The 12,702-nt window shown below is 39.9% G+C and overlaps 1 protein-coding gene across 4 annotated transcripts in view; it reads left to right on the top strand.

Moving 5' to 3' along the window:
- STAU2 (staufen double-stranded RNA binding protein 2) overlaps positions 1 to 12,702 on the top strand; it is a 142,028-nt gene that overhangs the window by 9,274 nt on the left and 120,052 nt on the right. For all 4 annotated transcript variants that reach the window (XR_014222179.1, XM_082233818.1, XM_082233819.1 and 1 more), the window contains exon 5: positions 2,617 to 2,752. Coding sequence is in view for 3 of the 4 variants with exons in the window: in XM_082233818.1 (XP_082089944.1) it covers positions 2,617 to 2,752 (136 nt within the window). In the remaining variant the exon portion in view is untranslated. The remainder of the gene's footprint in view (positions 1 to 2,616; positions 2,753 to 12,702) is intronic.

Genomic DNA, 12,702 nt, shown 5'->3' with positions numbered 1-12,702 from the left:
AGACACAAAATCAACACATTTGAACTGCTTATTTCTCTTAATAAAGCTAGACAAGGAAGAATTTTTAACTCATGTCTTTGCAAGAGGGTGTCATGTGAAAGTACATGCGAAGGATGCGTTCGGTTATACATTTTGCACTGTTTGACCAGCAGAGGGCTGTAGAACACCTGTGATTCAAAACCTATGTTGCTAAATTGCAAAAGGAGGGACGTCAGATCTACTATATCACTTTTCTGAAAGCAAACTATGTTTTTGACAGAAAAGCACAGCTAGTAACAGTTCTGTTGGTATAGTAAGATCATGACAGGACCAACTAAAATGTTGTGTGTTTCTGCTTTATTTGTCAAAATAAGATGATAAAACCTTTACTACTATAGCAGTTTCATACTGATATCTATTAAAATAAAACTTGAGACTCTCGAAAGCTGAACTAACAGAGTTCTGAATGTAAAATTTGTTTCAGAATGTAGATTACTACATTCTACAGTCTATAGAATGTGGATTACTACATTCTGGGGTGTATTTCACTGCATATTGGGAATGCCTTGCCTTTCCCAGTACATCTGTTGAGATTGGCAAAGGAAGTTTGCTGGTGCTGCCTGTTTTCTGTGGTGACACAATACAGGGCCTTCTCTGTACTGGCACATTGACTGTTGGACACCCTCCCTCTGAAAGTATGTTTGCCACCCTCAGTAGCTACCTTTTGATGCCAACTCAAGCTGTGTTTTTTCATTCAGGCTTTTGTAGACTAAGCATGAATATTAGTCATTATTGTCATTGTTAATGTTTTCTGCTGTGTATGTTGTAATGATTGTTTTAGATTTTTCAAAGTTCTGTTTTTATTGTGTGTTGTATTCATGTGATTGACATGTTATGCCTTGCATGGTTTAAATGGATGTAGGATGATTTAAAATTAAACTAACAAATAATAATAATCATTTATAAATAGTTCTCTTTATCAGTACAAAATTATTCTGTGCAAATCACAAAGCCAAAGTGTTGTGTGGAGTGACAGTTGGTCTAATACAGTGTATTATTTTGCCTTTCTGGTGTTAGTTATCCTGTATATAGGGTAGCTTCACAATATTCAGTTCTTACATGGAAGACCACCCAGTAAAGAAATTGATGTGAAACTTGTTTCATAGAATTGTCAAGTTGGAAGAGACTTCCCTGAGGGTCATTTGGTCCAACCCCCTGCAATGCAGGAATCACAACATGCGGTTTCCCATCCAATTTTTAAACCATACTAGACCCTGCTTAGCTTTGCAAATGTGCTAGTAGTTTTCATTGCTACACCACTAGGAGGAGTTTTGTAAGATATTACAATGCCACACTGCTTTTAAAATGTTTTATTGCATTTCTTTGTGTTTTGCTTCTGTAAGCTGTCTTGGGTGCTACTTGTGCAGAAAATGCAAGAATTTTAGAAACCAAATACATTTTATTTATTTAAAGTATTTATAGACCATGAGTAAAACATACTCAAGGCAGCTCATGCAATACCTGATAAAAATACAATTTCCAACAATAGTAAAACAGAAGTAGAATACCAAATCTTCTTTAACACATACAAACATTTATAAAACCTGGTAGTAATACATACACTTTAAGTTCAAAAATAAAACACTCCCCCCCCCACAAAACCATTTGCTATTGAGAAGGAACTCAATAGCAGCACAGAGAGTTACTTATGAATAAGCTAGTGAAAATGAGTGAGTTTTTAAGGCATCTCTGAAGTTTAATTCATTGGTTAGCAATGAATTCAAAAGTCATGAGGCCATTGCAGAGAAAGCCACTCAACCTAGTGGTGGGTAGATGACAGATCACTGGCATTTGCAAAGCACAGAGCTGTGGCTTTGCATGGTTTGATTCCAAACTGTGGACAAAAGTGGATCACCTGATGTCTTTGTGATGCCAAAGGAGTGACAAACTTGGCCTGCAGGGGATAAGGGAGATAAAGATCCGGCCAGCCACCAGCTGCATCCAGTTTCCCCACCTGTGCAGTAGAGGGTCTGTGTCAAGAACTTGGCAGTAGGCCAGTTGTGTGTGAGGATTGGGGTCAGGAGTCTCAAAAGCACCCAGTGAGAAAAGCTAGTTGTTGGCTACAATTGTGCTCAGGGATGTAGGAATAGCCATGTGAGTGCACATGCCCTAGATAACCAATTCATGCTTGCTTTTTTCATGTATCTTTATTGGGAGCAAAATATACCTGTTATCCTTTGTGCTTTCATACATAGTTAAGATTTTCCATCTAGGTAGGAATATCATTTGCTCCATCCTGCTTAGCACTTTAATACAAACACTGCTAAGAAAATGCACCATAGAGGATGCAGATCACTTTCTGCCTTCTGTAGTTTCATTAAAAATCTGGTATCTGAATGGATGAAGGACAGGCTATAAATATTTTTTAACAACCATGTAAAAATAAATGAAATCAACAAGACTATCTCCATGCTTAAGACGTCTGTAGAATCTTCTACCCAAATCTAGATCTGATTTTTTAAAAGCCAGTTCTGCATTCTAACCACAAATAATTTAAGTTGAAAATGGAAGCAGTGTTGAACTTTGTCTTTCTATTTCACTTCTTAAATGCTGGTTATATCTTCTTGTTTTTGACAGGCAGCATTACCCCAACAGTGGAGTTGAATGGTCTTGCTATGAAAAGAGGAGAGCCCGCCATCTATAGGCCATTAGATCAAAAGCCAGTTCCAAACTACAGAGCAAATTATAACTTTCGAGGCATGTACAATCAGAGGTTTGTGTGTTTTCAAGTGTTCCTTTAATTTTCCTGGTTCTGACTGCCCTTCAGAAAGCAACCTCAGGGCAGCTTTTTAGCCTCCCGTTTCTACTTCTTGCTTTTCATTAATTGACATCTTATCTGCTTCAAGTGTGCTCTGAATTCTGAAATTTCCCTTTCCTTCTGGATGAGATTGAGAAGCTGCATCTGGAAAGTTAGCAGGAAACGGAACTGTTCGTCCATCCCAGTAGATATTTATGGCATTCTTCAGTTTGCAGATGTTGTTACTGGATAGCATTTGGCTTATTATTTTTTCAAAAAAAAACAACCCCACCGCAATTCTGCATTTTACAAATCTCCCGTTTAAGACATTCCTAAGAATGGATGTGATCTCTCAACAGCTGTTATGTGAGAATAGCAAAGCTTTCATTTTCAAGCTGGTCTCTACATTTTTTAAAGACTGACAGTACAATCTTATACATGACTATTCAGAAGTAAGTCTCACTGAATTTGTTTTCTGGTAAAAGTGGATATGATTGCAATTCACAAGCTTCAGAAGCCTATGAAAGCCTATGAATGTGATCTGTAGGAGCAGTTTTGGCAATAGAGGTCACAGAACACCCTTACTCCCTCTGGGAACATCCCCAACCCCCAGGAGATAGTTATGTTTTCTAAACATTTTGATCCAGTTAGGCATTATTAACATCTTTATAGTTTTGTAACCTGGTCATCTAAGGGCATGTGATCATCAGTTTCTCTGCCTTCCCCCACCAATGGTTAATTGACACCCCCCCCATCAAAGAATAATTATAGCATTATTGCAAAAGAGATCTCCCACACAGTGGTCCCAGGGCATGGTCAAAAGACAGATGTTGCTGCCAACTTGCTATGTTAAGCAGCTGTCGATCTGGTCATTTCCTACATGGAAGACCACCTGGGAACATCATGTACACTGTCTTGAATCCCATGGTAGAAGATAGAAGGGATATAGATGTTTAGAGGTCTAAATAAATCAAGGTGGCACAGGATAAGATTTTCTTTTCCTTGATTAACTGTTTGCTGTGTATTCATTTTTCATTTTCTTTTTTATATGTTAAATCTGCCAATAATAAGAATAATACTAATAATCTGCAAATATCAATATATATGCTTTTGGAGACATTGAAGGAAGTACATACAATAAACAAAAATTACTGATTCTTAGAATAATATTTACGTTTTCATTCCTTATAAAATATACTACCCTAGAGCCCAAACAACCCCAGAAAATAAAATGAAAATAAAACAAGCAAGTGTGCGTTGAACTCTCAGTGGCTCAGCCTCAGTGGATGCTATGTTTGCCGCTCCCAGTTTATCAAGCAACTCTTTAGTTGATTAATCTCTTTGTTAGGGCTGCAGTCATAACTCCCAGCAGGGAGAGTGGCAGGTTTGATGAAGCAGTGCAGCCAGTGTGCACCCACAGCCCTACTGCTTCACTGTGCCAGCTCCCAGGTTGGTGCATCAGAGACCCAGATCAGTCCTGTTGCTGTCGCATGATGGCAGCACATGATCTGCTAGATCCTGAGCCAGCCCACCCCACCCCCATAAATGCCCCATTTTGGGATTTCCATCGGCTAACACTGTTGGTAGCTTCCATCTGCCTCCCATTCTTCCAGCATGGTAGATCAGGGGGTTGGACTGTGTTGCACATGAATGGAAGTGTAGAATTTTAAAAAATAAGTGTTGCTATTCTTTTATCAAAACAGCTGGTTTCTTAGTACAGCCAAAGTGGAAAATATTGTCAGATTCTGTGCAAATAATTTGGGTGGTAATGGATTTGAAATGCACTCCTCCTTCCCTTTAACCCTTCCAGTGCCTTATTCTCATGTGCCCTTGAATGCAAGCCATTTCGCTAGCTAGCTAATATTTCTAAAGATAGCCATAAAGGGCTTGGTAGTGAATTCTTATATTGAACCTTTCCACTCATCTGGAGAACTGTCCACCAGAGAAGGCAAGCCAAGCTAATGTTTGAAGGACTTGCATTTCCCTGACAATCCTAGGAAGAATGTGGAACCACATGAGCCTGTTTAGGGCAGGATGGGGAGAAGCAGAAAAGTGGGATAGAAATATTTTAAGTGAAAAGAAATAAAGCAAACGTTAAACATGGAATGTTCTTGGCAGGGGAGTTCAGACTAGTCCAATTCAGATTCCTGAAGTACAGAATGAATTGGAAAGACTGAGATCCTAACACTTACAAAATGTCCCTGCCACATGTAGCTTGGTTTTCTTGCTTGGGTCATTCAGAGATGATTACCATACAGGGACTTTCTTGCAGTGTGAGCCTACTCTCTTGAATGCAGCACCCTGATTGTGGTTTGGTGTGCATATAGGGTAAGAAGGGGCAGTCCTGCACTGGGACTCCTGTGCAGGTTGGGTGAAGACTGAATTTTAGCCCTCTACTTCTCTGTAGTAGGCAGTCTGTTTTCAGGGATGCACTGGGAAAGCTGTCACTATTCAAACCCCACTAGCCAGTGCAAGTATAGTAAAAGAATAGCATGTCTCTGTTGGGGTAGGACATTGGGCTTCATTCAGTCCTTTGCATCCTCCTGGTTTCTTCAAATTTTGGGCGTACAAAACCCACGAATGAATCAGAGCTAGTATCCAACTTATTTAGCAGAGGTATGCTTTTGAAGTATGAGCAGATCCAATGATCCTACCTTTTTAAAATAACAACAAAAGGCCTTTGCATTCAGTTTTCATGTACAAATAGCTAGTGTGCGTCTCAGGAGACTAACTACAGGGTAATCTACACATTACACCCAAACTGCATGTAAGGAAAATCCAACAGTCTTTTTGTAAATCAAAAGCAAGGAGGCTGTGATTTTGAGCCGAGGGGTGGTGCACCTGCATGTAATTATTTCTCCACTGACTTTTCCTTCTTGGTTTCAAATCTGTAATTATCCTTGTAAAATGGATCTGTAACTGAGGGATGATTTTGAGCAGGGGAAACTACAGGTGGTTAAGCCCTACCACCATCCCTACTCAAAGAAACAGCCTTATGAAGCTGCTTTCATTAAGCACAAAACAAACCTGTGGGGTTTCATGTCATGCAGTTACTGTATTGTTTACTACTTTGGATGGAAAGTTAATCATGTTATGGAAAGACAACTCTCCATAGTTTCTGACCACACAGTAAGCCCAGTGTTACCTGCCTCTCTGTTCTTCTGAGGAGGTGAGAGATTCTATATGACCAACCCTACGGCAGAAGGCTGTTTTCCTGTCATACAGTTATGTACAGTGAATTTTGAAGTAGCTGTCAATCTGTTCCCCATGATTTCTTTTCACTTTTGAACACAGCTGCAAGAAAATCCCTGGAGAATGCTACCCTGTGCCTTTGTGATTGGAGAAGAGATTTGGTGTGATCCGAGGGCATGATTTGCTTAGCTCATGTGGTTAGAGATGGTGTCACATGAAAACGTTTATGATGGCTTCCACACAGCTGGAGTAATGTAGAAACCAGATATGGGAAAGGAGGCAGGTTACAGTGTCCTCGCTTGTCTCCATATTTGGAGAACTGTGAACTATATCTACAGGAGATGCAGAGAGAGAGTTATTATGTTCATAATGACTTAGTCAAGTGGCTGCAGTAGTGCAACGTAGAATAATTCTCCTAGGCCATCAGAGGGCAGTATGAATTTGTCATTTGTGTTTAGCTTTGACTGCAGAAAGCTCACCCAAAAGCTTTTTCAAGTACTTTCCTATTATTTCATATCTATCTTTTTCAGAATCTTAGCAATTGGGTAGTTATAGAGTTTTGTCTCATAATAGTTTTCTTAAAGTATTAAAATGGATGAGAATATAACACCTTGACTGTCATAACACTGTGATCAATCCAATCTCACCAAATTGGAGGCCCTCAGAAATTAAGAACTAAATGGTCACCTTGTTGATACTAAGCTCTGTCACAGCGGCCCAGTTTACGTAAATCTATAATATTGTCTGAGAACAATTGAGAAGCAACTTCTCCAGGAGGTCATAACACACGAACAAAATCTCTCTCCCAGGAGTTTTGGTCCCAATAAATCCGGAAGCATCCAATGGTTTGATGAGCGTAGTTTGATGAAAAGAGCACTAAGAGGCTCCTATATTTCTCACAGGAAATTGGGGTAAAACTATCTTTCCCCAAGCTATTTTCAACGGCTTGGGGGGGGGAATCAGACCTTATTGTCTCATAAAAAGTGTCAGAGTGATTCATGGTTGCTGCTTTTAAATGCTTCTCTTAATAACGACTCTAGAACCTTCTGCTAGCTGACTTTGGGAGCTTTATGCTCTTGATCTGAAGTTCTAAATTGTTGTATCTTGACACAGGTCTGGGAGGACCACTTTAGACCCATTGTTCCATTCCTAGATGGCCTTGCATCCAATGTAGACCCTCTTTATGGTTCTGTATTAGCAGCCCCACAAAATAAAACCCAGTCTCTCCGAAAGAAGTTTCACATACAGTATAATATAATTAGCTGAAAAGTGAAAAGGACTCCAGGAATTGACTATATTCTTGCAGAGCTTATAAGTGTATAAGCTATTGTTGACTGCCCTTATTACTACAATAAGCAGTTCTAATATGATCCCTTCTAGCTAGAAGAGAGCACCATTAGTACTCATTTTTTTTAAAGGGTCAAGCTAATGATCCAGAAACCTAGAGACTTAGCAGTTTGCTATCAGTTAATGGCAAAGTTATATCCTAGGTTCTTAATAGATTAATTTACTTTTTTGGAATCAGAATATACTTACTGATTTTCAAGCAGCATTTAGAGAGAACCACTCAACCCTTTACCTACTGTCTTGTGCTTTGCCACCTTGTTAAAAAATATCCAAGACCCCTGCAAGAGGAGCTGTTTACTGTCTTCATGAATATTAAGGCACCTTTTGATTCTATCCCTAGAGGCAAGCTGTGGCAGAAATGACATTGTTAGATGACATTCTTGTTGATAAAAGACCCCACCCCCTTAATTCAAGCTACAGTGGTACCTTGGGTTACAGACGCTTCAAGTTACAGATGCTTCAGGTCACAGACACTTCAGGTTACAGACTCTGCTGACCCAGAAATAGTACCTCAGGTTAAGAATTTTGCTTCAGGATGAGAACAGAAATTGTGCGGCGGCAGCGGGAGGCCCCATTAGCTAAAGTGGTACCTCAGATTAAGAACAGACCTCCAGAACGAATTAAGTTCTTAACCCGAGGTACCACTAGCAATAGCCTTTTACAAATTAGATATGGCAATTGGACAGCTTACTAAAGATATGCCCATGGCCAAGGGACCTAGGCAAGGATGTATACTTGCCCCACCTTGTTCAGTCTGTTTCTGATTGATCTTGAAAATGACCCAAAAGGACACCTGCTAAAACTTGGAGGTGTGTGTGTGTGTGTGTATCCTATTTTATGCAGTACTTTTATCCTATTCTAGATTCGGGTTAAGCACAATTCTGGATAACCAAATTATGGAACAAGTTAAAAGCTTCCAATATTTAGGGGTAGTATTCCATCATACTCTGTCACAAATCCTTTGCATCCCAGAAAGCTCAAGCTAATTCATCTGCTATACTACACCTTTTCTATACCTAAGGTGGTCAGTATATCCCTGCAGATATTAACATTTTTAATGCTAGGGTAACTTTCTAATTTATTTTTGGAGCTGCTGTTTGGATTAGGGGAGTGTTGTCTGAGTCAAATGCTGTTCAAGTTAAATTGCCATGAGCCCTTCTGTAGATCCCAATATGTGTTCCTTATGCAGCTACATTTTGGGAAAGGGACAGTGTCCTTTTGAGATAAGAGACTGGTTGGCAGTCTTAAAGCTTTGGCTTCTGATCTTTATTTTTAAGATAAGAACAGAGCTTTTAGCACATTTATCTGGGAACACCTATTGTAGTTTTTGAACATAGCTTGTTGCACAAAAAGTTGCCTATAATGGATGCTTGCCCATTCTCCTCCAAAAAGCAGAGATATAGTAGTTATAGGAGACTTCAACTATCCTGATATTTGTTGGAATTCAAACTCTGCCAAGAATGTAAGGTCCAACAAATTCCTCGATTTCCTTGCTGACAATTTCATTTCCCAGAAAGTAGAAGAAGCAACAAGGGGTCATCTCTCTTGAACCTGGTCCTCACCAACAGGGAGGAACTGTTTGATGAAGTGGAAGTACAAGGAACCTTGAGAGGAAGTGATTATGTCCTTTTAGGTTTTATTATACACAGGCAAGGGAAAGCTGAGTGTGAAGTCCCATGGTCAGAAATACTCAAAGAGAAGCAAGTCCAAGATGGATAGGAGTTTCTTAAAGGTAAAATATTGAAGGCACAAAGGCAGACAATTCCAACAAGAAAAAGAGGGGGGCACCTAAAGAAAAGGGTGTGGCTGCATAAGGATCTTATATATATATGTTGGAAAGTAAGAAGGGAATGTACAAGAAATGGAAGAAAGAAGAAAAAACAAAGGAGAAGTATACAAAAGTAGCCAACACTTTCAGGGAGAAGGTGAGGTGGCCCAAAGCTCAGAATGAACTCAGGCTTTCAAGGTGTGGTCCATTGATCGGTACACTATACATCTATTAAAGGGCATACCCATGATTTATTTTAGCAGGGGCAAGCTTTATGTTGTGGGGGTGGGAAAACTGAGTTATTTGCGACACAATTGGTCAGTTAAGTATTTTTTTTTATTTACTTGATTTAGGAGGGGCATCTGTGCCCCCCGCCCCCCGGGTTTGCCCTTACTTCTGTTGACACAGCCTAGAATAGCATTAGTCTTTTTTTGCTGCTGCATCACACTGTTGACTCACGTTAAGCTTGTGGCCTGCTAAGACCCCTAGATCCTTTTCCAATGATTATGTGAAATGGGATATGACAGTGTGCCTGCCCTGGTAAAGCAAAGACTTTGGGACATTTTCCCCCAATAACTTGTAGCTTATTCATGTACAACCTGTTCACCTTGTTCTTTTGGTATCTCTTTTGATGATCCCTTCCAGTTAGCTGCCTGCTTTAGGAATCGTCATGTTGCTCCATAAATTTTGTTCTGGCCAGAAGTGGGAAATCAGGCTAGGGAGTAGTGAATCAATGCTTGAACACAAGGCCAGAAAGAGTGTTGCTTAGTTAAAGGCCTGGAGAGTCACTAAAGTCCAGTCAGTGTATTCAGGGTTTGGACTGACCAGGATGCCTTTAAGGAGAGCAAAATCTGTACTGCAAGTCCTGATGGCTCAGTTTAGTAACCAGCTGGTTGCAAAAAGCAAGGAACCTGGTTCCTTCATCTAAGTTCCTTAGGCTAAAACTGAATGAAGCAGGATTCCGATTACAGAAAGAGAAATAACTGTGTTTCTTCGTTTTCTATGTCATCCAACTCGGCTTCAGTGCACTGCCATCATTGGATTAGGTTTGAAATTGAATTAATAGTTGTTAATTATCTGCACAGTAACTTTTATTTTGCCTTGCTTTCCATTACCATACACTTCCCACGCGCCCCCCCCCCACATTGTTTTAAGGGAAGTGTGGAGTACAGCTGTGCTAGTGCTTGTTTCTAGGAAAGGAAAAGGGGGAAAGTCAGCCCATTTCCTGTGACTTTTAAAAAGCAGAAACATCTGTTTGAGAAAGCGGTCCCTGGAGCACAGTGGCAAGGGAGCCTGCAGGTGATGTGCTGTGCCATTGCCAGTAGCTATCACATTGGATGATAGTGATTAGCATTAGGGCTCCAGAGGTGGGGGAAGCATTTCGTATGGGTCTGTCAAGAAAGGATGGTCCTTTATGGATGCTGTACATTTTTGACAAAACAAAGTGCTTTCTAGCCTTATTATGTTCTTTTGAAAGCATAGAGGGCATGAAGATGAGTGAAGAATAATTCTGGTTATGGATTTCATAACCAAAACTTCACCAGTGGGTCATAGTATTGGGACAAATCACACCACCTCTCTCCCGCCTTTCAAATCTGTCCACACAAAAAACACACCTTTTATGTGAAGCCTTTGGCTTAACTCCTTAGTCTCTACCTACCTACTGAAAATAGGCCCAAGTATGTGAAGCTGCACTAAATCATCCCTACTGCTTTCCTCCTTTTTTTCTGCTCCCTGTACCATCAAAATGTAAAACGTAAAATTCAGGTCATACTCCATGTGAGCACATACAGTGCACATTTATCTATTACTAGGCTAACTGTCTTGAATAATTCTTTCTTCAGCTCATTTGCTTTCTAAGTCTAAACTCCTTTTTTCTAGCTTGCTAATTAATAGATAAGAAAAGGCCATCACCTTTGATTAAACCATTTGGCATCTGACTGTTTGCCCCTCTCTGTTGGAGAATTGGTTGTTTATGCCTACATCTGTGTTCCCTGATTTTCAAGTAGTTTAATAACATAGATTGTATAATATACCATCTGAATAAGTTGCATGGCTTAGCTTTATCTCTGTAGCATCAGTAGTGGTAAATATAGTACTGAACTAAGTGGCTGAGGCACTTCATTCTTTTTTGTTTACATGGCCACTATGTTGTCAAATGCAGTGTTCTTTTCAGTGTAGGGAAAAGATGGTGCTACAGTTAGAGATGCAGCATTGTTTATGTTCTTGGACTCTAATGAGTTTTTGGAAAATGTTCTTACTAACCACTCTGCAGACTGTTAAGACTGGAGAGTAATGCAGTTCATGGGAATTTTTTTAAAGAGCTGAAGTAGATAAGAGACTTGGATGTTCTGTCTTTCCACTTTGCATAGGGAAAATTAGAATTCCTTGCTTTATATAATATGGCTGAAGTACATTACAAAACTTAATTGCAATCCTTTTTATAATCACCGTAACTTTTTTCCCACATCCCCCACCTCCGTTTGTAAAGCCTTGGCCAAGGTCAACATCAGATTTTATTTACAGATAGGTAGCCGTGTTGGTCTGCCATAGTCAAAATTAAAAAAAATTCCTTCCAGTAGCACCTTAAAGACCAACTAATTAACTTAGTTGGTCTTTAAGGTGCTACTGGAAGGAATTTTTTTTATCAGATTTTATTGATCAGCGAAATACAGGTTATAGACCTAACCTGCCTCTCTGGGGTAGACAGTTTAAGCAGCTGCTTCTATTTGCTGTAACAATTGACATAATCACGCTTTTACAAGATTTCCAGGTATGTACAAACAGAAGAGGAAGTTATATAAATAGAAAAACATATGATAGCATAGATGAGTTATAGAAATCATGCTAATTGAATAATTTTTCTTTCAGACTAGAAACTACTGAATTAGGGGGATAGTACTACTAGTCCACGCGATGGGGTGAGCTCCTGTTGCTCTGTCCCAGCTCCTGCCAACCTAGCAGTTCGAAATCATACCAGTGTGAGTAGATAAATAGATACCACTTCAGTGGGAAGGTAAATTGCATTACCATGTGCTCTGGGACCATCATAGTCCTCCGTGCACCAGAAGCGGTTTAGTCATGCTTGTCACATGCTGGCCACATGACCTGGAAAGCTGTCTGTGGACAAACACCGGCTCCCTCGGCCTGAAGCAAGATGAATGCCGCACCCTATAGTCAAGTTTGACTGGACTCAACCGTCCAGCGGTCCTTTACCTTTAGTACTACTAGTGCTTATTATTTATATACCACTTTGGAATTTTAAAAATGCTTTGTGTACTCTAAAGTAGTTTGGATATTATGGTAAATCCATAATTAATAAATAATAAATCATCAGCCCTGTATACCGGAAGGAGCGTCTCCACCCCCATCATTCAGCGCAGACACTGAGTTCCAGCACGGAGGTTCTTCTGGTAGTTCCCACACTGCGAAAAGTAAAGCTACAGGGAACCCAGCAGAGGGCCTTCTTGTTAGTGGCACCCAACCTGTGGAATGCTCTCCCATCAGATGTCAAGGAGTTGAGTAATTATATATATATTAGGAGACATCTTAAGGCAATCCTCTATAGGGAAGCTTTTTAAGGTTTAAGGTTTTACTATGTTTTTATATATGCTAGAAG

The sequence above is a fragment of the Podarcis vaucheri genome, assembly GCF_965113315.1.
Source record: "Podarcis vaucheri genome assembly, chromosome: 8".
Lineage (NCBI taxonomy): Eukaryota > Metazoa > Chordata > Lepidosauria > Squamata > Lacertidae > Podarcis > Podarcis vaucheri.
Note: the sequence above shows the minus strand (reverse complement) of the source record. Positions and strands in the feature narration are given on the sequence as shown.